The following is a 27,135-nucleotide window of genomic DNA, read 5'->3' on the forward strand; positions in this document are numbered from 1 at the left end:
TAGGTATGTTTTTATCCTGTATTGAATTTATCTAAATGGCGACAGACAGGAAATAGGTTGTATATGTGAATGAATGAATGGTTCCATCCTCATAAACCACTTTACAGAAGTAGTTTGCTCCTGCTCTAAAAATTAAATGGGCTGCCTTGAATCAAAGGCCTACAATAAAGTTCAGAGTGTATATACTGTCTAGAGGATTGTGCCTGTTTTATATAACATGGCATCACCATTTGGGCTCTGAACATAATACTCTGAATGAAAATTCAGAGTATATAATATATGTTGCATTTTAACGAGGCCTTTCACAACATTAACACTGCAGCCCACAAAAGAGAGATTAGTTTTAAGAAAAGAATGGTAAATTCTGTTAAATACTATTTTAAACACTAAACATTTACCCTTAGGTATATTTTATAATGCTTACATAGCTTTATGTTCATAAGTTGTCTCATTTCTTTTACCTAAGAAATTAGAATAACTTTTGTCTTTTAATAATTAAAAAAATCATTATAGACAGGAGGCAATTTATACAATCTTCAACTATTAAAGACACAACAGTGTTGTTAAAAAATGTTCAAAGCAATTGACTGCAAAGTTCTTGGGAGTTGATTAAAAGATCCATTTGTCACTTGAAATGGGATATGGTTAATGGAAATGTATTTTAAAAATTGCTTCCTAAAGCATTTTTTCACTTTATACATTCAGAATAAGATAAAAAATGATCAGAGTCATAGCACTTTGAACGACATTGTTAGTCTGAAACAATTAGCTCAGGAATAAGATAAAAAGGAATTAATCCGTCATATCCTCACAGCTACAGGGGAAACTAAATGGACATTTTGTTCGTTAGTTCTGCCCAAATGTGTAAAAGTAGTTTTGCTGGACTATTCCATTTAGAATCCCGGCTTCACTCATAGCAATAGGCAACATTTAACTTGTCAGCTAAGTAACACTTTTTTTTATTACAAGGGCAGAAGTCCCCATCTCTCCTTGGAGATTTACTTTTTTTTCTTTTCCCTCAGCAGTGCTGTTAAAACAGAAAATGATGTTACCAAAGTTTAATTTGAAACAAATGACTAACTAACCATCAGATTTCATATATGTCTGAATAGGGTTTTTTTGTTTTTTAAAGAGCAGATGCTGACAGTTTTCCAGTTTTTGACAGATGTTCCACAAGTGCAAAATTCTTCCATTGTTCCTCCTGATATGATGCCTGTAATCTTTACCCTCAGTTGACTCGCGATTTCTCTTGTTTACCCAAATGAATGCTACTTTGCCTGAGAAATGAAAGAGAAAAGTAACTCTGGGGAACGGGAAAGAGAAAATCAAGGACAGTGCCATGAACTTAACATTTCCAAGGATACACAGGGCAGCCTTCAAAATTCACCAGGTTTACCTGGTTATTGACAACTTGTGACCAAGTGAAGATGCCCAGGCACCAGGACGGCACTTGACGTCTCCACAGTCTGGAGGTTCATTCCTGACAATCTTTGGATCTTGCCTGTTTTCACACATTAACACGTCCTTTAGAATTTTATCTGTGATATTTTATCTGCACAATCAGAGCAAATTTCAGGAACCAAAAAAACCTATTGAAAAATAGGACTTTCGAGCCTCCCGGCCCTAAAATGGCAGCTAGAGATTCCGTTCTGGCGACTTCAACCTTGGTTCAAGGAGTCACTTGGCACCTAGCTTATATATCTGAGTTTCTAACGCTGCAGGGTTAAAGCCTTCAGTCAGCTTTTGGGTAGCCATATTCCACCCAATATACAGACTGAACTGGAGTGCTTTGCAGTGGCTTCCACAAATCCCAAGGTGTGTCTCATCCAGTCTTTAGTCCAAGAAAACACACTGTGTGTACCTGAAAAGTGTCCCAATCTTGCCACCAGTAAATAGTGTCATGAAGAGGACTCCACACAGCAGATGTAGACGAATGACTCTTTTAATACAAAACATTTTGTGGAGGGAGCAAACCTTGCAACAGGTTGCCGTTTTAATGCAGAACTAAAAGTTAAGTGCACACTGCCTGAGAGCTGACACAGCAATTCCTGGTATGGCAAGCCGGGATGGCCAATGCACTACACTGAGATAGTTACAATTCCTAAGTTAAGCAGGGCTACTCTAGAAGGCATCTTAAGGGGCAAATTAATGGCAAGATCTGCAGGGGTGAGCGGTTTAGGATGCAGTGGATCTCCAGTACAGCCAGTGTCAAGTCCAGCTCAGCCACAAATAAACCACAGATAAGTTGGCATCAGTTTCTCATCTTGGCTGAGTTGAATGTGGCTGAACCGAGGCCAGTGTAAGGCTCCAAAAGAGGGTATTCTGGGGACAGGACCAGACTTAGGTTGCATCCTAAGCCCGTTTAGCTTGTTCACATGACCTGTTCACCCCACACAGGACACTATTTTAAAGGCTTGGTTTCCCTCTGCCGAGCATAGAACAGTAGCAGCCCTTCTGCTGAATGGGGTTTGGGGCTTAACTTATACTGGCTTGCTTTACACCAACTTCTTGTGTATAGGATTGCACCTTAAGAGAATTACTGTGAATAGTACAGTCCACAAAGAAACGGTAGATGCAGTTGGTGCCTCTGCTCCACAAGTCACAGTGATTTGCCGTTTAATATTTTAACTTCTGAAGCAAACATGACTTTCATCTTATTGCCTTGCTTTAGTTTCTACCCTACAAAAAAAAAAATATCTGAGCTGCTACACCAGGAGTGAATAACCTTTTCCAGTGCAAGGACCACATTCTCCCCTGGACATCTTTCCAGGGGCCACATGACAGTGGTGAGCAGAGCCAGACAGAAAAGTGGATGGAGCAATCGAAGCCTATTTTATTTTATCTTTGCACAATAGGCTACTTTCTACACAAACTCTGCATTCCCTCTATCCTCCATCCAGGCAAGCAAGGGGAGGCATTTTCAGAGTTCAAGAACACATTCTACCCAGGCAAAAACACTCAAGGAGGGCTGGTTGGAGAGGGGTGTATGGCCCGTGGAGAATGCTGAAGGCCAGATATAGAAACCCGGAGAGATGTATTTGCCTGAGGTTCCCCATTCCTGTACTAAACAGATTTGAGAAAATCAAGTAGCAGCTATATGGATGGAGCCCTAGATATAGCACGAATGAGTGTGTTGTGTCTCCTTTCAATATCCAGTTTTGGATTTGAATTATGTTGTCCATTTGACTATAGGTGGAAACGAAACATTAGGAAGATTCCTCTTTGCTTCAGCAGAGAATTTGCCAGCCCTCTTGGAGTTAAATTTTCCACATTTTACTGCACATTATGTAGGTAATTGCTCTCATAACTTTCCTTGTTCTGGTTTTCTGAAGAGATGACATGCATTTTCATTCCTACATCAAGCTGGAAAGTCACCTTTTTGGATTTTATCTGCTGAATAATTAACCTTTTATGCCAAAAAGATTAATGATTTGCATCTGTTTCAAATCAAAATGGTATTGTAAGCATTTCAGAGGGGAAATGGAATTTTGCTTCCAGGCTTACTGTTAATTTCTGGTACAATTTAACATATATCTAAAATATGAATTGTCCACATTTCTAAACCGTTCTGTATGCATTTGCATTTGAAGGTTGAATGCATTTTTGACAAATAAGGTAACGGCAAAGAAAACAACATTGCATATGGTTAATTCTAAGTCCAACTTCTGCAACATTTGTCATAAACTACATTTAAATGTGGAAAGGCAAATATCATTACATACCTGTGGAAGTTCAGGGGTATTTTATGAGGCTAAAATGGGGACAGACACACACACATACACACACACTGCAAAAAATAAAACTCCACAATCCTCATGCTTGATTAATTCCAATGTTGACACCTTTTCTAACCAAAATGTTTTGTTTAATTAATTGATTAAAATATTTATAGCTCAGCTTTAATCTCAAGAGCTCAGGGCAGGGAACAATAGCTTCATTTAAAAAAAGCAGAAGAAATATCACATAAGGAAATAAAAATCAAGGGTTCAACTACAGTGGTGCCCCGCAAGACGAATGCCTCGCAAGACGGAAAAGGGTTTTCCGTTTTTCAATGCGCTTTGCAGGACGAATTTCCCTATGGGCTTGCTTCGCAAGACGAAAATGTCTTGCGAGTCTTGAGATTTTTTTTTGCTCCCCCCCCCCTTTTTCTAAGCTGCTAAGCCTTTAATAGCCTTTTAGCAGTTAAGCCGCTAAGCCTTTAATAGCTGCTAAACCGTTAATAGCGCTAATCCGCTAAGCCGCTAATAGGGTTGCTTCGCAAGACGAAAAAACCGCTAGACGAAGATACTCACGGAACGGATTAATTTCGTCTTGCGAGGCACCACTGTATGTATTACCCTGCATTCAAAGATCACAGGGTAGTTCAGAACATAAAATTACAAAATAAGAACACAAAATAAATAACCAAAAATCAAACAAAAGGAACCCCCCCCCTTAAACACATTTAAAAGGTTGTTGTTGTTGTTTAGTCGTTTAGTCGTGTCCAACTCTTCGTGACCCCATGGACCAGAGCACGCCAGGCACTCCTGTCTTCCACTGCCTCCCGCAGCTTGGTCAAACTCATGCTGGTAGCTTCGAGAACACTGTCCAACCATCTCGGCCTCTGTCGTGCCCTTCTCCTTGTGCCCTCCATCTTTCCCAACATCAGGGTCTTTTCCAGGGAGTCTTCTCTTCTCATGAGGTGGCCAAAGTATTGGAGCCTCAACTTCACGATCTGTCCTTCCAGTGAGCACTCAGGGCTGATTTCCTTCAGAATGGAGCGGTTTGATCTTCTTGCAGTCCATGGGACTCTCAAGAGTCTCCTCCAGCACCATAATTCAAAAGCATGAATTGTTCAGCGATCAGCCTTCTTTATGATTGTTTAATCAGTCAAAGCCCTAGTTATAAAGCCCTGGTTTTCACCTGGCACCTTCATAAGTGCTGTTACAGATCAGGGGCAACAGAGTTTGGGGGCGCAAGGGCACCCATAACTGTTAGGGTCAGTGAATGTTAGAAATTAATTTAGCTGATTTTGTGAGTATTGAAGGGAAGATGCCAGGCCGGTGGAAAAATGCAGGCTAAGCTTCCTTTCCACGCCATGGCCATTAACATGACAAAAGAAATATGGAGCAAGGACTGAAGGTAGACAGGATTTAGTTTTGGATTGAAGCTTGCCACTCATAAAAATCCAGAACTCAGTGAGCTGGGTTTTCACAAACAGGTTAAAAAGAGAACTGGTGGGAATAATGTAATGTAAGTAATTTCATTTCAGCCATTACTGCACACTGGACATACTGAAAGCATCCATGCTCAACTCTGTTCTCTCAATTAACCCAGTTACATATAGGCTGTTGTAAGTTTACAAATATTATATGTTGTTTCACTAATTAATTTTGCAGATTTTATACTATTCATCAAGAAAACATCTGCTCAGTTTCATAATTAGGTGTTAATGGAGAAAACAAAAAAGTGGGTGGATCTGTAGTCACAAGAACTGTCAAGGTTGATCTGCATTTTTCAGTGTACTGCTGTTTAGCAAGTTTTTTAAAAAATATATGGAAGAATTGAATCACATGTATAATATTTGCATCCATATGCCTGTTAACAGTGCTTTGGAGATAACCTGATTTTACATCTAGCTGAGCATCTTGAAGTAGATTTAGCAGAGTTACTAAAGTAGTGGAATTATCCTGAACAAGGCAGCAGAGGAATACCATTTTGATTCCCATTCACCATCAAAGTAATAAGTTTAGTTCATGTACTTTTGTTATGTCTGCCCAACTACTGCATTTCTGAAATGTATCATACAATTCTGCTTGCATTGTCACTCACCTGGTCTGCTATGTGCATTTGTCACCAGACTAGCAGTGTGTGGGTGTGAGAGAGAGAGGTGTCACAGGTAGTATCTACCCTATTCCACTTCTCTTATTTTTCTTTTTTTTTTTTGTCTATACACACACACACACACACACACACACACACACACACACACTGCTAGTCAACCAGCCAATCAACCAGCTTATCAATCAATATATCCATTTACTTTTTTCCCCCTTTTTTATCCCCTCTCCTCCCTCCCTCTCCCCCACCCAAGGACTTCCCTCAGCTTGTCTCTCCGGTTTCTTTACACATATTATCCTTTGTATTTTGTAAAATTGTACATATCATTGCCTTATCTATCATATATTCAACAAATAAATTTGTGCATGTTTATTCAAAACCTGCCAAGGAGTCCAAATCATTTTGTTGTCTTTTTTTGTGCATAGGCCATGCTAATCTTCTCTGTATCGTTCCAATTTTAGTATATGTGCTGCCGAAGCGAGCACTCTTTTTTTATTAATTTTAATAAAACATGTTAACATAACACAGGCACCACAGAAGCAACAGTGCATTAATCTACAAGCAAAACACTGCACTAAATCACCCAAGAGAGAAAAGCCGATTCCCAGACGTGACTACAAGAATATAAGATTATCTTTCACAATTGCCTTAAGTACGATGATAGTTTATGTGTTCTGAAAGTGCTGTGTCCAACACTCAAGACCACTACATGTCCTTAGAACGTGTGCCCATGGCTTTCCAGCTTTGAGCGACTTCCAGGCTTGCAAGGGTTAAGAGGAGTGACATAAGTTATTTGTGATGGATAATGGGGTGCATTGAACAATGGGGTTCATTGACCAGCAGGGGGTCAGAAAGAAAGGTGCTGGGTTGTAATTTCAGAGATTAACACAAAAACCCACAGCCAGCATGGATCAGACCCTTCCTGGGATTGGTCTATCTCCAACTCCCCTATTTCCTCCCCCTCATCATCTGATCACTCTTTCCACAATGTCTCCAGAAGACTCTCATAGACTATGTTATAGTATTCAAAACAGGGTTCTGATCCTAATCTGTGCCTGGATAAGAGATTGCCTGCAACCCCAAATGTGTCACTTCAAGCTTCCTCAAGGAAGAGCAGGCTGTAAGCTGATTAAGTAAAAGATAATTTTTAAAAAAGAAATAAAAATGGAGTTCTGAAAAAAATACTGTTGAATAGTGTATGTCAAATCTCCACTCCTTATGCAGCTTTGGGCCTGAAGAAAGTTCAAAAACATCTAGCTGAAGTAGAGGAATGCATATCCCAGGATATTACTAAAACGAATTATTTCTATGTTTAATGGGAAATCAACTGAAGAAATGTAATTGACAAGAGAAGTTTTATTTTCCTTGAAGTAATCTCACTAGAAAAGGGTGTGTAATATATGAAACAAAAGTCACATGAGAGGTTGTTTACTACAGTTTTATTTAGGAAACAATGCAATTTTGTTTTGATTTCACCAATACAAAATTAAGTTATTGCAGATGGTTACAGACGGAATGTTGCACTCTGTTTTAAAGTGCAATGAACATTTGATTAAGGCTGTAATCCTGTGCATATTTTTGTTTCTCGTTGTCAACAACAACAGAAAGTTTTGCAACAGAGATTACTCGTAAAATTATGGTGTGATCAATTCTTGTTTTGTAGTAGCGAGAATCAGTAAGGAAGATTCCTTGAATCCATTTTTTTATTATAAATTTGTACTTTCTCAATAAAACATAGACACTGAAATATAAAATAGCCCAATATTAGAAATGACCTATACATCAATGCCACACCAGCGTGCCACTCACCTCTGTGCTTGGCAGGAGGCCTCCTCAGTCCAGAGATCTGAGCAATATGATGCCTCTGCTGAATCCAGACATCCCACAGCCTGGAACGTTTGTTCTGCTAGTGTAAGAAAATGCAAAATTAAGCAGTACCAGCCTTTAACATTGCAGTCTGTGGGTTAAACCACAGAGCCTAGGACATGCCGATCAGAAGGTCGGCGGTTCGAATCCCCGTGACAGGGTGAGCGCCTGTTGCTCAGTCCCTGCTCCTGCCAACCTAGCAGTTCGAAAGCATGTCAAAGTGCAAGTAGATAAATAGGTACCGCTCCGGCGGGAAGGTAAACGGCGTTTCCGTGCGCTGCTCTGGTTCACCAGAAGCGGCTTAGTCATGCTGGCCACATGAGCCGGAAGCTGTACGCCGGCTCCCTCGGCCAATAAAGCGAGATGAGCACCGCAACCCCAGAGTCGGCCATGACTGGACCTAATGGTCAGGGGCCCCTTTACCAGTGTTATTTAGTAAAAAGTAAAAAGAACCAAGACTTCTGCAAAATTAAAACAGAAGTCAAGCCCTGTTAACGGCCTTGAGAAATGTGGAAATGGGAAAATATATTCTAAATCAGGTTTAAATATGCTCATCTAATATTTTGTGGTTGAAGAAATAGAGAAGAAATAGAGTATTACAAAACCAAAAAACCATTATTGCATTTGCACTCTGTGAGTGTCGTGTCCAATTAACAAATGTTTTATGGAACTGGCTGTGGAGGAAACACCTTTACCTCTCACTGCCTCAGGGTACGGGTCAGGGCTAAAGTTGCTGTGCTCTTTCCTAAGCTCAGGTATTACTCAGATTTGCATTCCTACCTTTTGGCCACCTAAAATGTCCCAATCTTCTGCTATGAATATGAAGTAGTCTTGCCTCATAAGCTTACCTACCTTGACTAAGAATTAGAATGATAGTTTAGGAATTTGAATTTACTGTAAGTAGAAGGTTTTGTGACACAAATGGGATTGTCAGTGAGATAAATTGCAAAAAGTGCAAGGAAAACAAGTGGGAACTGTTGCGTTGTAAGAACTACTTTGCCCTCAATTAATAATGAAGATGATATTGAAGAATAGTCTCGTTAAAGGGTGGTTAATTTAAGTGAACACGGCAAATTGGACATGTCACTATGTTAATCTCTGTCCAAACTGTTTGAACGCTGTTAGCACATGCGACAATTGTTCCAATTGAGATACTCATTTTAAAACTTAGTTACCTAAATGATATTGCTAAACCCTGCTTTTAAAAGGAAGGAAAAATGCCAGAACAAGCTGTCCCAGAGTTTGAGGAACCACATACAGACATAAATATTGTGGAAAAGCCAGGGAGGAATGATGGAGAGGGGGCGCTATCTATTGTTTACTACAACTCTTTGCTTATGGGTGCAGTTGATCCAAGCTGTAGTGGATTATTTGCAGGCACAGCCTTTCTCATCTTGTCATGTTCAAATTTCACTCAGTTTGTATGCTGCGGTTGATTCAGAATCTATACCTGGGTGCCAGAAGTCACTGCTTGTCAAAGTTGCTTGAGTTGGTTTGATCCAATTTTCCTGGAAGGCCTTCACAGTGCACTGGGAATATCACTGATTTTGCAGCTATTACATGTTGAAATAATGTTGGTTATTTGTTAAGTACTAAACTTTTCTTAATGTATTGTTTAATAGTTGGGAAGCTTTAGGCTATTTGTTAGCCACCTACATCTGATTAAAGCAGTTTCAGTTAGAACTGTTTTGGTGTGTTCAATTCTTGATCCATAGTAGCAAGAATTAGTAAGTAAGGATCTTTTCATGCCAATTTCAGTTTTTTTTATAAATGTTTGCTTTTCCAGTAAAGCCTAGACATCAAAATATAAAATAGACTAGGATAATAAATAATAGTTACAATACATTTCTTATACAAATGTTTACATCTTAGAATTTCAGCAGGGTAGCATTTCTAGGAGAAAGTAATCTTGCCCATCCCTGTTCCAGCTGGAAGGTTTACAGACAAGGAGCTTAAGATGGTAGAAAGCTAATTTGTTTAGAACTTAGAGCATATTTGTGCAATTTCTAAAGATCGCATCATGTTGAATTAATCTTTAACATAAGCGAAGAATCCCATAAATTTGGGCTTATATTCTTATTATTCTGTTATTTAAATGTTCTTAAATAATTAGAAGATGATTGGACATGGACACATCTGTTTCTTATAGATAAGTTCTACATTTGTGCATTTCATTTTCTAGATAAGAATTGACAGGTCTTAACGCAGAGCTACTACTATCTTACCCTAACATGGGAATGTAAATGTTATGGCTTTTAACTGATAAACAAAAGTCCAAGTAAACCTCTGACTTTGAGTGACAGTTTTACAACTCAACTTTCTTCCTGATTGCCATGATCTTGTTTATATAAGTTACCCAGAAGACATCATTAACATGAACTGCTTTTGTGTCTTCCCTTAACATAACAGCAATAACACCTTTAAATTTGTGAATATTTTCATATGAATCATGTCAATTTGCCTTCTGCTTGCCCTTTCCTTACAAGATACCTTGTATCACTGATGGAGGTGAATCAGCAATTTCTCCGGTGTCTCTTCTCATCCAGAAGTGCTAAAGCAACTGATTTTGCTCATTACGGACAGTATCATGGCTATTAGCTTGATGGAGATTGTAAACAAACTTTATTTTAGATATGTGGAGCTGATGCAAAGTTTTATGAACAGAAATGATTGTTTTAGTAATAGCCACACAGAGACAGCTGTGGACAGGATTCCTGCCTTGCAGAGGGTTGGACCAAATTACCCTTGGGGGTCCCTTCCAACTCTATTATGATTCCACCAGGTGGGGGAAATGGGTCCCCCCTTCCTCTCTTCCTCTTAATAAACTTGTTTGATGCGGGTTCAGAAACTTCAGCTGGTTCAGAGTGCATCAAAGTTGGCTATAGAAAACAGGTGTCTCCCATGTTGCAACAGTTTCATGCCTTACTGATGCATGTCCTGTGGTTCATTCAAAAAGTGCTGATTATGACCTACAGACCCACTTGGGATCTGAAAAACTGTATTCGGATTCTATCACCATATGAACTTGCCCATGGTTTAAATATCTTCATCATCAACTGAGTTCTTGTGGACATTGTAAATATGCCGCAATTTGTTCAGATAGAATTAGATTTTATTAGTATGATTGATTTATCTGGCTTCTTCATTTCTGATATTCTGTATTTTAGTTTTAGTTTTACTGTTAGATGCCTTTGGGTGAAAAGGCAGGATATAAATTTAAGAAATACATAATTAGAAACACTTTTAAATTACCAGAAATCTACTTGTTTGCCATTGTTAGCTTTTTTCTAGCTTACATAATGGTATAACTTTATAGTTTAATAAAGGGCAATTAAAGATAATTGGAAAAGCAATCAAATTTTGAACTTCTTTCTGTTGTTAACAGATACCATAAATATTTCAATAATTTGCATTAGTTTGTTTTTAGTTTTATTCAACATTTTACATACTGTGAATTAACCTTTCTGTTCTCTTATTTCTTGGCAAAGCAATACTAATACCATTCAGTAATTTTCTTTTCCTGTAGCTGCATGAAAATAATTTCCCAGGCCCACTTGTAAATTACTAGGTTACACACAGGCAAGATTTGTAAAGGCAGTGAGGAAGTTTGGCAAGATGTGTTAATGACTACTAGGCAGGTCAGTTAGATTATAATTAACTGAAATCAGTTGCTATAGAAGCTGCAAAGGCTTTTATATTCATCTACTTATTTTTTAAAGATGAAAATTATATCTACCTTTGAAACCGTGTTTTAAAAACCTTACTCAAGCATATGAGCTTGAAGAAAGATAGCATACCAGCTCCTATAGGAAATGGCTTTTGATACACACACCCATATTCTGTCCATAAGCTGTGATCTATAAAACTAAATTACATAGTAACTGCAGTTCTTCTCGGATCTAATCCCGTTGCCATACTACTTCAAATTGACTAGATGACAGTGGCACTGGTCCAATACCAATTTGCATGCTGCAAATCCTGATGAACCTTTGCATGTGCAACTGCACTGGATTATGGTTACTGAAATTTGTGACATGTGGCATGCTAGTGCCACATTTTTGGCCCTTCTTATCATCTTAGAATTGCCAGAATGGACAAGGGATGGAACCAAATCCACTTCTCCTATAATCTAACAACTTGCCCTAAGTGCTGAGTCACCAAGTGAAGTAATAGGGAGTCAAAGATATACATGTGTGACTGTTTTCTTAAAGTCACACACTTGTTCTAGAAAAGCACCAAAAAGCTGTTGTTGCTTTAGAGATGTGAATAATTATGGGTGAAATCATATGCATATGGTGCTATATTATTCCTACTAGGTATGGGTTCTTTCCCATAACTGTATGCAAGCAAACAACCTTGGGATTCATCTGCTTAAGAATACATCTCATTTAATGCGTATTTTCATATATTGACTTTCAGAACATTCTTATGCTTGGATCTTCAATGAATATCCATCATTTGTGCAAGAAGACAGTCGTCGATTTGTTTCTCAGGAAACTGGGCATCTCTACATAGCCAAAGTAGAGCCATCTGATGTAGGAAATTATACATGTGTCGTGACAAGTACCGTAACAAATGCCAAAGTTCTTGGCTCGCCGACACCTTTAGTGCTGCGTACTGATGGTATGTATGAGTTTATGCTTATATAATGCAGCAACTAACAGTTGCTTAGTGTAATACTCAATAGTTTCTAATTCTTTGGAATACACACTTTTTTCAATGCATAATTTATCTCTAACAAAAATATTTATGTTGCCTTTGCCTTGCTAGTTATGGCTCTTGTACTTTCCTTTAGTGCCCCATTTTTGGGGTGTAATGTCATCATGTAGGATACCGTTAAGTGGTGATTCTGATGAAGTATATTGAAAGAACCCAAAGACAAGAGTGGCTACTAGGAATTGTCAACCAAATGACGGTTGTCAACCAGAAGACTACTAGGAAGCTAAAAGAAATAATACATAATAAATCCCTTCCTTAAAATATCCAAAGAAGCCTTATTGCATAGTTGTTCTCTGGGGCTCAAAGATACAAGCCTCCTTCCCTAATCACTCTTTTCCTTTTCTGAAACAATAGGAGTAATGGGGGAATACGAACCCAAAATAGAAGTTCAGTTTCCTGAATCACTTCCAGCTGCTAAAGGTTCGGTAGTAAAACTGGAATGCTTTGCCCTTGGAAAGTAAGTTTGTATTCATGTTTATCCATATTGCAATAGTTGGAAACAGAAAAGTTATGTTGTACGTTAAATGGATGACGTGAGATCCTTTTAAATATGCCATAATTTTTTAGTTGCATATAAATAGTTACAATCTTTGTGTCCAGTTATAAACTAAACAACTTCTCACTATTATTGCACCTGTGATACATTAATGAGATTTTTCTGCTGCCTTGTTTAAAACACATAAGCACATACTTTGCCTCCTCCCCATTCTTTCCTCACCTGTGAAGTAAGTTATGCTGAGAGTGAATGACTGGCTCAAGGTCACCCAGTGAGTTTCATGTCTGAGTGGGGATTGAACCATGGTCTCCCATGTCCTGCTACAGCACTAACCACTATCCCACACTGATTCTAAGGTGGTATGACTGGTCACAAAAACACATGTTTGACAACCTCCTGAACTAGGATTATAGTGAGAAAACATTGAACAATGGCAGTCTGCAAGATTTGGGCTAAATTTCACTTTGACCCATGGATTCCCTCCCCCCCCCCCAAAAAAAAAATATAAATCTGATTCTCGAGATGATGGAATTAGAACTGAAATTAGAATACCTCCTGAGAATTTCCAGAGACCAAAAGACTAAAACAATAACACATATTTACGCTTTTGGACCTAGAGTGTCTGTCAATCCTACCTAGGATTAATGTATCCATCCGACAGCAATGAAGTCTTGGCTCACTTGACTATGTCTCAATCTTAGATAATGACTGAGTATCAAGTTCTAGATTCCCAGTCAATGAAAGTGTAACAGGTACTCTAGAATAAATTATCACAGTGGTGTGTTGGTGGTGTTTTAAAGTACCAAATATTGTTAATTCCTTCGTATGCTGCAATATTTTGTTTCATTTTTAATCAGTTCTTTTAAAATTATCTTCAAAAGCCTTAATTGCATTTGGTTTCTGCAGCCCAGTACCTCGGATTAACTGGAGAAGAGCTGATGGGATGCCATTTCCAAGCAAAGTAATGTTGAGGAAATCCAATGGCATGATTGAAATTCCAAATTTCCAACAAGAAGATGCTGGTCTCTATGAGTGCATTACTGAGAACTCTAGAGGGAAAAATGTTGCCAGGGGGCGCTTGACATATTATGGTAAGAAACTTTTTTTTTAATAGAAAAAAAATGTTGAAGTAGTTTAGTCATGCTGGCCACGTGACCGGGAAGCTGTCTGCAAACAAATGCCAGCTCCCTTGGCCTACAGAGCAAGATGAGCGCAACCCCAGAGTCGTCCACAACTGGACCTAATGGTCAGGGGTACCTTTACCTTTACCTTTAAAATGGCAAATGTCCAATTTTAATGTGATGCAGTTGTATAAATATGAAGTCAGAACAAAGCCCAGCTACCATTCAGTGGGACTTTATCACTAAACTGAAAACTATGGAGAGACCTGGTCTTAATAGAGATATTGGATTCCTGTCTCATTACATATGCTAATCATCTGCATACTATCCCTTCCTTTTTTCTGTAGGACTAATTGCAGTCGTTAACAGTCGGTCAACAGGTTTATCATACCCATTGAGCCAATCACCCAACTCCTACTACCCTCCTGAGAAAAACCCCACCCCACCCTCCCACTATATATAAGGGTTTGATGACTTCTGTTTCAGTGTATCTGAAGAATTGTGCATGCACACGAAAGCTTATACCAAGAACAAACTTAGCTGGTCTTTAAGGTGCTACTGGACAATTTATTATTTTTATTATTTTTATTTTGACTGCGTCAGACCAACACGGCTACCTACCTGAATCTATTTACACAGGGATCTCAGTTTGTTAATCTCACATCATAGAGCTTTCCTAAATCAAACCCCCCAAAGGGTGATGGGGCATTATGTACATTATGATGAGAACCAGGAGAAATATATTGGCTATAGTTCACTGCCCTCTAGGATCACAGGAATATAGTTGGAGTGAACTGCTTGCAGAAATCCCTTCCCCGGTCTACTTCACCTAGCGCTTTCCTTGTTGGCTTCTAGGTGCCAACTGAAACACTGCTCTTTGTGTAGGCTTTTAATGTGCAAGTTTTTAAAAGAGACTGGACTCTTAAAAGTTTTGTTATTGGTTTCAAACATAGTTTTAAGCTGACGTTGATTGCTATTGGTCTCTGCTTCCATTTCTCTTATTTCTGCTTTTAACAGAATTTCCTTCTCCCAACAGTCAGTGTGCAACTTCCTCTAATGGGACAATTCTCAGTGTGGGCAGCCAGGCAGCCAGTATAGAGTACACCAGGTCCAAACAGGAGCAGGACTACTGCTGGCTGAGCTGGATTAAGGAAAAGCAGACCTTTAAAATAAACTTACACCCTTTTTGCTGGCATATATTCTGCTAGGTTGCCAGGCCACATGACTAAGCAAAGGGGATAAGACTAGTGAATCTTGGGTTTGTATTACTCCCTAATGGGGCTTTCTCCAATGGTGAAACATTTCCTCTGTTGAGGATTATTCCTCTCACTGCAAAAAGACTTCCTCCATCACAGAAATGGATATTGGGACACTTTTATGTCCATATTTCTTTACAAAACATCAGGAACCAGTATCTTTCGTACTTACTATCGGTATATGAGAACTTGTACATGAAAAGTGCTTTTTCATATAATGATGTCTATGGTGATCATATTGAAAACATAACCCCAGTTTTGATAATATCCTTTAAGTATATATGTTTTAATCTCTGTACCAGTGAGCAGGTTATCTTTTCGTTTTGTCTCAGTGGAAGCTGTGTCTGGTGTGATTACAATGAGGAAGTTATAGTCCAGATTCCACTGTAGAGATTTGCATTCCTTTTCAAGTCTGTATTTTAGCAATTTGCTCTCTGTTACATTTGGTTGATCCCTGGTTCATAGGAAATTATTTCCAGTAAATAACAACAAGAAGAACAAAAAACAGTCAGTGACAGTGTTTTAGTGATTCTGGAAGACTGGTGGTATCTAAAAGGTCTTAAATATGACATGTGCTGTTTCCTAGAATAACGTCTGACAGGAAGTTCAGAAAAGTTGATGTTGCTACTTTATTGGAAGATAAACGTGCAAATGGTTTAGCCTATTCATAAGATTTCTAAGCTGTGATATCTCCCACATTGTGACAAGTTCATATTTTGAGTCACAAGGTGATATCACCCTCAATTATGGAAAAGATATATTAATCAAAAAAAGAAAAAAAATCTCCCAGTGTGCAGAAAAGGATGAAAACCTTAATTATAAGTAGACATTTTCTAACTATAAACCAGTTAGCATTCTATAAGCGTCACCCAGGCAAATGTCAAAACAGGAAAGATTAAATAAAATAAAAAGTAATCCTGTCATATGGATTACAGTGGAGAACTGATAATATAAACTCTGTATCACTTTAACATATGAGGTGGTTATTTATGGCTAGCATAGCAACTGAATCTCACCCAACCCAAACATATTTGATGGACCATCTGAATGGTTGGGGCACTGTGTGATATGGAAAGCTTCATATACAGCCAAACTATAGATGTGTGGGTGCGCACATGAGCACGTGATGTTTCTTGTTGTTGCTGCTGCTGCTGGTGGTACATCATCATCACCGCTGCACAGCATACTTACTGTATGATCTGTTATTTTAATCAGTGTAAGAACATAAGAAGAACACTCAGGGCCAGATTTAGGTTTGATGAGGCCCTAAGCTACTGAAGGTAATGCGGCTTTTTATATGTCCAGCTGTCCTTTGTCAACAACAAATTTTTGCTGTTTTTGTGCTGAATATATGTTATATGGTAATTTATGGACCTAATAGGTATCTAAAGCCATTTGCACATGTTGCCGTGCAACCAGTCCATGCAGAATGTAGGCACCCTATATATAAAGGTAAAGGGACCCCTGACCATTAGGTCCAGTCATGACCGACTCTGGGGTTGCGACGCTCATCTCGCTTTATTGGCCAAGGGAGCTGGCGTACAGCTTCCGGGTCATGTGGCCAACATGACTAAGCCGCTTCTGGCGAACCAGAGCAGCGGACGGAAACGCCGTTTACCTTCCCGCCGGAGCGGTTCCTATTTATCTACTTGCACTTTGACGTGCTTTCGAACTGCTAGATTGGCAGGAGCAGGGACCGAGCAACGGGAGCTCACCCCAACGCAGGGATTTGAACTGCTGACCTTCTGATTGGCAAGTCCTAGGCTCTGTGGTTTAACCCACAGCGCCACCCGCGTCCCTATATATGGAAATGAGCAAACCAGTGATATTTTAGGGAGAAGACTAGCAGGTGGGGCCCATTACTTACATCATAGGAGCCTACGCAACACAAAGCACTGTTGCTGTGTGTAGGTTTTATTTTATTTGTTTTTTATCATATGTTTTGGAAATGTACATCCAGTAGTTTTTTCCTTCAAATTTTTTTGGGGCCCCTAAGAGAGTGGGGCCTAAGCTATAGCTTGTTTAGCTTATGCGTAAATGCGGCACTTAGAACACTCCTGGATCAGGCCAATGGTTCATCTCATCCAGAATCCTGTTCTGTCAGTGGCCAACCAGATGCTTGTGAGAAGCCCCCAAGCAGGAACTAAGGGCACCAACCCACTTGTGGTTTCCAGAAACTGACATTCAGAGGCATACTGCCTCCAGCAGTGGAAGCCAGCAGATGAACAACCTGTTTTTCATCTCAGACTTAATTGTCACAAGTGTCTAGAAGCAGCGGTGGACTAGCAGATTTGACAACTGCACCTGAATCCCTGTCAGTTTGCAAAGGTTATCATTCTGTGGCATTTTTTACTTTGCCAGCTGAGGGTTCCAAATCAGGCTCCCCGCATGATAACAGATCCAGCAGTGTTGTGGCTGTCACCGTAACACCCCTTCAGCATACATCCTAGTCAATATTCTATGCCATTTACTAATGACAAGAAAACCATTGACGATAGCGTTCAATCCACCATGCTCTCTCTGCAGCTGCAGGAGGGGCCCACAATTGACAGACCTTAGTCTCTCCCAGCAGCAAATATAAGGCTATGAAGGACTGCACTCTTACTATTTTATATATACAATACATAGCAAACTGTAGCATTATATTCCTTTATGGAACAATATATATCACAAAGATTTTTGGGACAGCATTTCTTATGCGCTGCCTGTGTGCATTGCTTAGCCTTTGCAATGGGAAGTGAAACATTCCTTAATTTGCTATTTCTACAATAAAGAAATGCCTTTCTTGGGGACTTTTTTTTTTAAACAAAAATTGTCAGCTTGCAAAATAGTTTTATATTAAGAAAACAGCAATATAGTCTCTTGGCGTTCAGTGTGTTCATACTTTAAAATGCACAAGAGGTTATCTTGGTATTCTGCATCTATTTCTTATATTATATTGCTTCTTATCTCATAGCAACTTCTCTCAAAGCAACGATTATGTTAAAAAAGAGAACAAAGGAGGGCAACAGTGCCCTTAAGATTCACAAAAGGAATCTAGGGGGTGGGGGGGGAATCAGACAATTGGATAAAAAAACAAATAATGGCTTCTAAGACATAGTACGGTATGGACAGCTTGTGGGGCAACTGGGAAGCTATGACCTTTGCATCAAAAGAATAAAATGCCAGCTTCAGATATCTAAGGATTCAGTTGCTACAGTCAATTAGTTTGCTATATTTCTTCATACAGAATTTTCAACATCACATTACAGAAGGATTCACAAACGCTACTGCTAAACTTTCAAATCTGAGGGAGCAAGTTGGCTTAAAACAAACTGATGTAAATTAAGCTGATGTAAAGTGATGCCAGGTCCAAACTCCATCCATCAGAAGTTCTGAACTCTGTTTAGGAGTGGAGTTACTGTTGGCTGAGCCAGCCTAAGCAGAGAGGGAAAAAACAAGCCTTTCAAATAGCGTTTCAGTTATATCACCATTTAAGCCACCATTTTGCTGGGTGCCAGGTTGCCAGAGCAGAATAGGTTTGGGATGCAGCTTAAGACCTGCTTCTCTGGTCCTACCATGCCACACCTGTTTTTCCAGATCTTATGCAAGTTTGAGAGCCACTGGGATGGGATGGGTTATGCCCAGCTGAGCTGAAGATGAAAGAGTGAAGTCAGCATAGCCTGGCTGTGTCAGAAACCTCCCAGCTCAGCTGGAGACCTTCTGGATCCTAACCCACTTGTCCTGGTATAGGATTTCTCCTTTGTACTGTAACCCTATGCCTTAGTCTCCAATCCTACATGTGCTTACCTGGGGGTCCCACTCAGCTCAGCATGGCTTACTATACAGTAAGTAGACTTGTATAGGATTGCACTGTTAGTCACTGGTGCCAAGGTTAGTCACTGGTGGGGTGGGGTATTTCTCAGAAGTGTAGTAGGAGATGGGTGATTGGCTCAATGGGTATGGTAAACCTGTTGACGACTGTTAACAACAGTTAATGACTGCAATTAGTCCTACAGGAAAAAGCAAGGGATAGTATGCAGATGACCAAAAATAGCTTTAGCATGTGTAATGAGACAAGAATCCAATACAGTGGTACCTCGGGTTAAGTACTTAATTCGTTCCGGAGGTCTGTTCTTAACCTGAAACTGTTCTTAACCTGAAGCACCACTTTAGCTAATGGGGTCTCCTGCTGCCACTGCGCCGCCGGAGCACTATTTCTGTTCTCATCCTGCAGCAAAGTTCTTAACCCGAGGTACTATTTCTGGGTTAGCAGAGTCTGTAACCTGAAGCGTATGTAACTAACCTGAAGCGTATGTAACCCGAGGTACCACTGTATCTCTATTCAGACCAGGTCTCTCCATAGTTTTCAGTTTGGTAATGAGTTGTAATAGTAAATAGTTCAGTTGGCTTCTGCTCCGTGCTTCAAGACTGTGCTTCTTAGTTCATTGGCCCTTCCGAGTTCTGGCTCTACTTTACCCTTATACTGCTTCTCTCTGGATCAGCTACTGCTAACCTCAGTTGCACGTTCCCGACAATAGCAGAAGCACAAGGAGCTCTGAATGTCTTTCTCTGTTTAGCTCTGGAATAGCGAGGTCACAAAATTTCAATGAAAAGTTAAAATAGATCATTGTCACTCACTCCTAGAGCCCTACTATATGGCTTCAGCTGTGCTAAAGGGCAAAAACTAATGCTTGTGGACCCATATATGCTGACTGTGCTGAAGTCATGGTACTTCCTTCTGAATATAGACTATTGTGGTAAAACAATGGAGATGCAATAGCAAAAACGTTCTTTCCTAAAAAGTTTAATTACAAACATAGGCATTTAAGCATAAGTTCTATGCTCCATAAACTTAAAAGCTGCATTATTTAAAGGTTTACTTAATGATGTATTTGAAATGTGATGGAATTACAGATTTTCCCACTGATATTAAAAAGTACAAGAAAAGTAATACCCAAAATCTATGGGCTTGCATTCTCCTCCTGTTTGATTGTAGTAGAGCAGAGGCTGAAGAAGGAGAAAGAGGTAATAAATTTGTGCAATTGCAAATGTAGCTATTGAGTCAAGGGCACCCTAGACTAGGATGGTGAAGGTTGAGCATCAGCTGCATTCTCCAGGGTTACAGAAATTAGATATTAGAAGAGTTTTAGCAGAGCTTCAAGACATTGCCAGAGTAATCCTGTCTGTGAGTTATGCCCACTGGTCAGGACTACTAATTCTCCTGTGTGCACAAAGCACAATTCTGCACTGGCAGGAAAAATTACGACAATGTGGTAGTAGAGGAAAAATACAACCTTCAGGATTCAACCACATCACAGAGGAAAATTAGGATGTGACCTGGAGAGGAACAGACTTAAATTAGAATCCCATGTTCATTTAGGATCTTTTTCTCAACATACATATAATCTTAAACCTGCAGAATAACTGGTATAGCTTTGAACATTCCCATCAGAATCATTGGAGAACCCCGGATAATTCACCCCAAGGTTGAAACACAAAGGGGATAGGACTGAGCATGTAGCCAATTATTGCTATAGCACCAGAGGTATAAATTTCAAATGGGGAAGATAGATCTGTCTCTATACACACTGATACGGTTTTTATTATGGAATGTTAATGTTAACCATTGCAAGGTACCTTGAGCAGCTATACACATTAGAAAGGTACAATGAAAATCTCAATATAAATAAAATACATACGGGGATGAGTGGTGAGGCTACAAGGCTTCTTGGCCCATGAACAGGATAAGCAGTTACTGTTGTAGAGTTACAGCTCCACGTGCCAGTCATTGTGGATAGCTACCACAGTACATCTTTGTGGGCAGATAGATCTCTTCCTGACACCTAGGAACCACTCACCCACAATGGTACCCTTTGCCACACCATAACAGGCCGGATACATATTCCCCCCACACTCTAAACCTGGCTTTCTGGAGCAGGGGACATTGCTTCTGGTTCTGCTTCATCTGCCTCCCCCCGTGCCTGCCTTTAAAGTTATTGCTGCTGTCAACCACTTCCCATGATTTAGGCATTGCCTTCATCTGTGCATTTATCTAAGTTGGGACTCAAACCCATGGTTCATGTTGACTGCTTCACTCTCCTTTCCCACTGAGCTACTGGACAAATCACAGTGTTACCCTCCCCTGGGTTTGCTATTATAGTTTTCATTCTTCTTGCAGGAGTTGTGAACATGTATGCATGAGTTCCACAGTAAGACTTGTATCCTTCTCCTGAGAAGCCTCTAGTTTTCTATGTTGGGCCTTCTTGTACAATGAGAAGCACAGTAGTCTCTTTTCCAATGGCCTAGTTATACATTGTAAGAGTGCACTGGATTGTGTTATATCATGAGCTCATTTGACTACCACCGTGCTTTGATTAATGCCTTCTGTGCCTGGGTGATGTAGGCGTATTACTGTTCCGCAACATCCTTATTTCCAGGCACACTGTGGTATTGCCTATCAGTGCGGCTTCTGTTAGCTGTTCCTGGGTGTGCATTGTATTGTGACCACCTTATGTGGGCATGGAGCCTGCCATAGTAACCCCATATTATATAGTGGAACAAAAGCATCAGCATGCTCATCTCACTTTTACATAACAGTTCTTTGGGTGTAGAACAAATAGTTGGCGTCTTAAAAAAAATGACTTAAAAGGCTCAATAAATCAAAGATGCAAGGAACTATTTTGCTGGGTGAGGAAATTTCATGGCTGCATACTCTCCTTTATATGGAAACTTTCCTCCTGGCTGCTTATGCGTCAGTGAGGCATGGCATCGAAATCAGCACCTGCCGCCATAACGTTAGTCATGTTAACAGGCCTAAGTAAAAACACAATGTGACATTAATGTATCATTTAAGGATTTTTTTTTTTTATTTTATTTTGGTTCAGAACATTCCCTGCATTTACTGTTGGTCAGCTGCTTTCCTAACATGCTTCTGTTATCACCTTCTTGAAGAACAATACCCCTCTTTATTAAGGCTTTCTTATCCTTTTGCTTTCCTTTAAAGCAAAGCCTCACTGGGTTCAACTCATAAAGGATTTTGAAGCTGCGGTGGAGGACAACTTATACTGGGAATGCAGAGCAAGTGGCAAACCCAAGCCATCCTACAGGTGGCTGAGAAATGGAGAGCCTCTGGCATTGGAGGTAATGGTGGCTGTTCTTTCTTTGGGCAGGGGGTGGGGTAGGCATTCTTGCATATATGTAGACCATGGACTCTGCACAAGTAACTCAAAACGAGCTGACAAAGGATAATGTTATGCCTCAAATAGCTTCTGCAGTTAATTGTTTACCAATAGCAAATTATGCTTAAGAGGATTTATTCTTTGGCACATGGGCTAAGCTGCATTGCCAATGTACATGGTGGTGTTGGCACATGAAGGTTGTGCGCCCATCATTTCTGCCTATTCTTAAAATTACTGTTGAATTGCTTGGGTTGTACTGTATGTAATGCTAATCCGAGTCTGTTTATAAATGCGATAAATAAACAACTCAGAGCAGATCCATTAAAATTAATGAGCCTGTCAGTCATGTCTATTAATTTCAGCGGGTCTATCCTGTATAGGACTAGCATTGTATACAACTCATGGTTCTTACATTTACATGAGCAGTTAGCCAGGTTATCTATCCTACAAAGAAGGGTGCCTCCAGGCTTAATGGAAGTTATTTTCATCCAGTATCACATTGCAGGGTGAGAGATTGTCTTCTGGCTTCCCTCATATATAATCATTTCTGCACTGTTTATGTTGCTCACTTATGCAAATCAAATGGAAAGGTTGCACATAAAAGCACAAGAAATCAAATCTATTGAGAAGTGTCATTTTGCCAACTCAGTCAGCTTCCCCTTGCTGAATAGACAAAAGCAGTAGATGGGGAAGGCAGGGGAGGGCAGAACGGTACAAAATTTATTGGCAGGCAGTTACTATGAAAATTACAGTCTAACAGATGTTTGTTGTCTCACTTTTAGTATCATCTACGTATGTGAGACTGAGAATATCAACTTTATTCGAAGTACTACAGTGGTACCTTGGTTTAAGAACAGCCCTGTTTACAAACTATTCGGTATACGAACTCTGCAAAACCGGAAGTAGTGTTCCGGTTAGCAAACTTTACCTCGGTCTAAGAATGGAATCCGAACGGTGGAAGGGCACCGGTGGCGGGAGGCCTCATTAGGGAAAGCATGCCTTGGTTTAGGAACGGTTTCAGTTTAAGAACGGACTTCCAGAACGGATTAAGTTTGTAAACTGAGGTACCACTGTATATCACTTTTGCACATTCCTAGTTGCTGGTTTCAGGATCAGCATTTGTCAGGCAACTGTTGTTCAGTTGGACAAGATTCCTAGTAGACCAAGTACAGTGATAACTAACTGAGTAGTAGGGTGATAAATAACTAAGAGAGGAATTCAGTGTAGCGCTAAGTTAAAGTCCCTTAGCACTAGCAGAATTTTTTGCGCTAGTGGAATGGTACTCATGGCTGGTTGCACAACAATTTGCTTGGTTTCGCTTGAATTCTGATACTTCCTATTGTGCAATCTGTTGCACAACAAGCTTTCTGCGCGCATAGCTGTTGTGCAGGATTTCATATTGTGCCCCCATTATTCTTGCCCTTCTGTTAGCACAACAACCCTCCCGCTGGCAGTCAGAGAACGCTGAATCTGAGCCTAGGGTTGTATCTAGTGCTAGTTCAAGATTCTATATACATGTATGGAGGATGCGGGTGGCGCTGTGGTCTAAACCACTGAGCCTCTTGGGCTTGCCTATCGGAAGGTCGGCGGTTCGAATCCCCATGATGGTGGTGAGCTCCCATTGCTCTGTGCCAGCTTCTGCCAACGTTGCAGTTCAAAAGGACACCAGTGCAAGTAGATAAATAGGTACCACTGTGGCGGGAAAGTAAACGGCATTTCCGTGCGCTCTGGCACTCGTCACAGTGTCCCTTTGTGTCAGAAGCAGTTCAATCATGCTGGCCACATAACCCCGAAAGCTGTCTGTGGACAAACGCCGCCTCCCTCGGCCTGAAAAGCGAGATGAGCGCCACACCCCATAGTCGCCTTTGACTGGACTTAACCGTCCAGGCATCCTTTACCTTTACCTATACATGAACATCAGTAACTTAATAGGAGGTGATTCTGTGGGGGGAAAGAAAACTGTACACAGACTTATATTAGGTCTGCAAAAGGATGTAGGAGGAGGGGACTCTATAGACTCTGAATTTGAAGATAATCCTGGATCTCCCCAGCCTGTGAAAACATGGAAAGCAATATTCTTAAATGAAATGGGCATTTTAAGAGCATATATTGATTACAAAATTGAACTGGCAAATAAAAAAAAGTTCCCTGAGAAAGTTAATGAGTTTGAGATTATGGATTTTAGAAACCTAATAATTGCAGATAAATTAAGTGGGCTAAAGTGTAAAGTTCCCCAATATGATGAGCAGTTTCTTCGTGCCTTTGTTCACAGACTGGATGATCTGAGAAATAAGACTCCTAACTTTATTTTGCCAGCAGTAGCTGAAAGGATCAGAGTCGAAAGCATTATTTCTCACCTCTATGCACCTTTGAAGGTGAGGCAGGGAGTGATACAGGAGAGGGCCTTTTCTATGGTGGGATCCTGTCTTTGAAACTTACTCCCCAGGGGAGCTTACCTAACACCATCTCTGTTATATCTTTATGCAAGGCAAATACTGTTTTTATTCGCCTAGGCATTGGAGGATGTTTACATCTGCTGATGGGATTGCCAGACTTCAAAAGTCTCTTTAGTCATATCTTCTTCTATCACATTGTATTGTATTCTTCTTCATTGCTATTACTAGTGGGGAGTGATTTGTAAGGATTTTAGTGTGATTTGTAAGGCTCTATTACTAATTTCTCTTCTAGTCATGTTAGTATTCTTTCTTTCTCACAACTGCAAAATGAATCCCTCCGTGGCTTAAAAAAATCATTCCTAAGTGAGAATCATGGACCACAAAAGTGATGGTGGAAATGTGATACTGGCCAAGGGGGCTGAGTCCTGCTGCCCAGATGATCAGGCAAAAAACCCGTGCTATTACAGTCAAGGCTGATTGATGTTCTCTAAGTGCCTCTAAAGATAAATTATAAGTTCTTAGGTTTCTTTCTTTTTATTCAAGTGTGCATAAATTGTGATAAACTGATTGCTGAATGTGATAGCATATAACATTATTATTTGCATATTCAATAAGCAATGATATAAACTTCCATCTACAGTCTGAATTCGTGCTTCATGTATATAAACCCTGTTCAAGGTGAACAAGACCTCTGTTTCTTTCTCAAAACACTACACCCAGTCTCTGGAGTTGTAATATGACTTGACATTCCGAAGGAGCAGAATTGAACCCCCACCCCATGCCAGGCTGCAAAACCGTTTTATAGAAGTAGGCATGCTTGTAAGCACCAAAATTAAAGTGAGTTGATCCCCAGGATTGTTAGGAATAGGGCACATTGACAATCAAATCCAACTCAATTTTCTCAGAATTCAAAAGAGGATTTTCAAAGCTGGTGTTCCAGTTTGAGGCTTATATCTGCTGGATAGCACATAAAGCCTTGTAGCTCATAAAGGCCTTTATTACTGTTATTATTGTTGTGCTACTCTCTTTGGTCAGAGCATGCCAGAAACTTCACAGTTGACTCAAGCATCAGTTAAGCTACGTTTAAACTCTTCAAATGAGATTTGATAAAAGCATGGGGTATAGTTGTGCAGTCAAAATAGCTTCCCGTGTCTGTTTTACCAGTCATTTAAAGGCATATACATTTCTAACTTTTGCTTTTGCTGTCCAGGGAAGAATACAAATCGAAAATGGGGCTTTGATCATAACAAACCTCAACTTGACAGATTCTGGCATTTACCAGTGTATTGCAGAAAACAAACACGGGACAATATATTCCAGCGCAGATCTCAGAGTTGTAGGTAGGTCTAAAATTTCCTATCTCTTTCATAGAATCGTTGGGTTGGAAGGGACCCTGAGGGTCATCCAGTCCAACCCCCTGCAATGCAGGAAACCTGCCCACAGTCATCCCTGAGTGGGCTCGAACCACCGGCCTTCTGATTAACAGCCAGATGCACCAATCTATTGTGCCACTGTTACTGAATATGTATTTCCATGCCATGTAGTTGTCAGAATGATTGCCTTAAGAAAAAAACAAGTGGCAAAACTTGGGGTGTTGTTGTTTTCTCATCGCAGCAAAGCAACTTCTAATTGTGGTGCTGCAATACTTTACTCACCTGCATCTAGAGGATGTATTAGATGGGTGCGGGGGTGGAAGATGAAGCCTGGTGTGTTTTACAGCCCAATCATTCACTGCTTTAAAACGAGGACACCAAGATAAATTATTAATTAGGGGGAGAGCAGAGACAAAGGCTTGGATGCAGTCCCAGAGATTAAAACTAATCACACGATCTGGAAGCAACTTTGGTTCAGCACATTACTCAGGTGTGCTGACCTTCTGCATCACGGCCCTGGTATTCCTGGGAGAGCAATGTCATTTAAAAAGCAATAAGATGGGTTCCTGTGACCCCTTCCTTGATTATGGAGACAGGGGCCAGTTACTGAGGTTATGCCAACTTGCTTTTGAAAACAAATGGCAAACACTCATCAAGGCTGAGTGCTTGACTCTCGGCGCTTCCACAGAATTCTAATAACAAGCACCCTTTTTCACTGATAAGGCAGTTGAGAGAAGCCTTGACAACCACCTCGTGCAGTTTCCTTTTAAGCATTTCTAAATAGTTACCAGCACCTGTTCATTGTTACAATTCACAAAGGTCACATCAAACTATCCTCACAGCTATATACAGCACATGGGGTCGTATCCAGCCAGTGCAAGTTCTCAATCCTCTCCTTTCCCTGTGCAACCCCTAAATCTCACCCACA

General features: G+C 40.1%; 1 protein-coding gene across 1 annotated transcript in view; it reads left to right on the forward strand.

Annotated features, from left to right (window-relative positions):
* Nucleotides 1–27,135, forward strand: part of CNTN3 (contactin 3) — a 165,194-nt gene that overhangs the window by 95,361 nt on the left and 42,698 nt on the right. The window contains exons 4-8 of the mRNA XM_080995688.1: nucleotides 12,106–12,309; nucleotides 12,760–12,862; nucleotides 13,808–13,992; nucleotides 22,264–22,400; nucleotides 26,045–26,174. Of these exons, the coding sequence (XP_080851814.1) occupies nucleotides 12,106–12,309; nucleotides 12,760–12,862; nucleotides 13,808–13,992; nucleotides 22,264–22,400; nucleotides 26,045–26,174 (759 nt within the window). The remainder of the gene's footprint in view (nucleotides 1–12,105; nucleotides 12,310–12,759; nucleotides 12,863–13,807; nucleotides 13,993–22,263; nucleotides 22,401–26,044; nucleotides 26,175–27,135) is intronic.

Source organism: Podarcis pityusensis (genome assembly GCF_964106645.2).
Source record: "Podarcis pityusensis genome assembly, chromosome: 2".
Lineage (NCBI taxonomy): Eukaryota > Metazoa > Chordata > Lepidosauria > Squamata > Lacertidae > Podarcis > Podarcis pityusensis.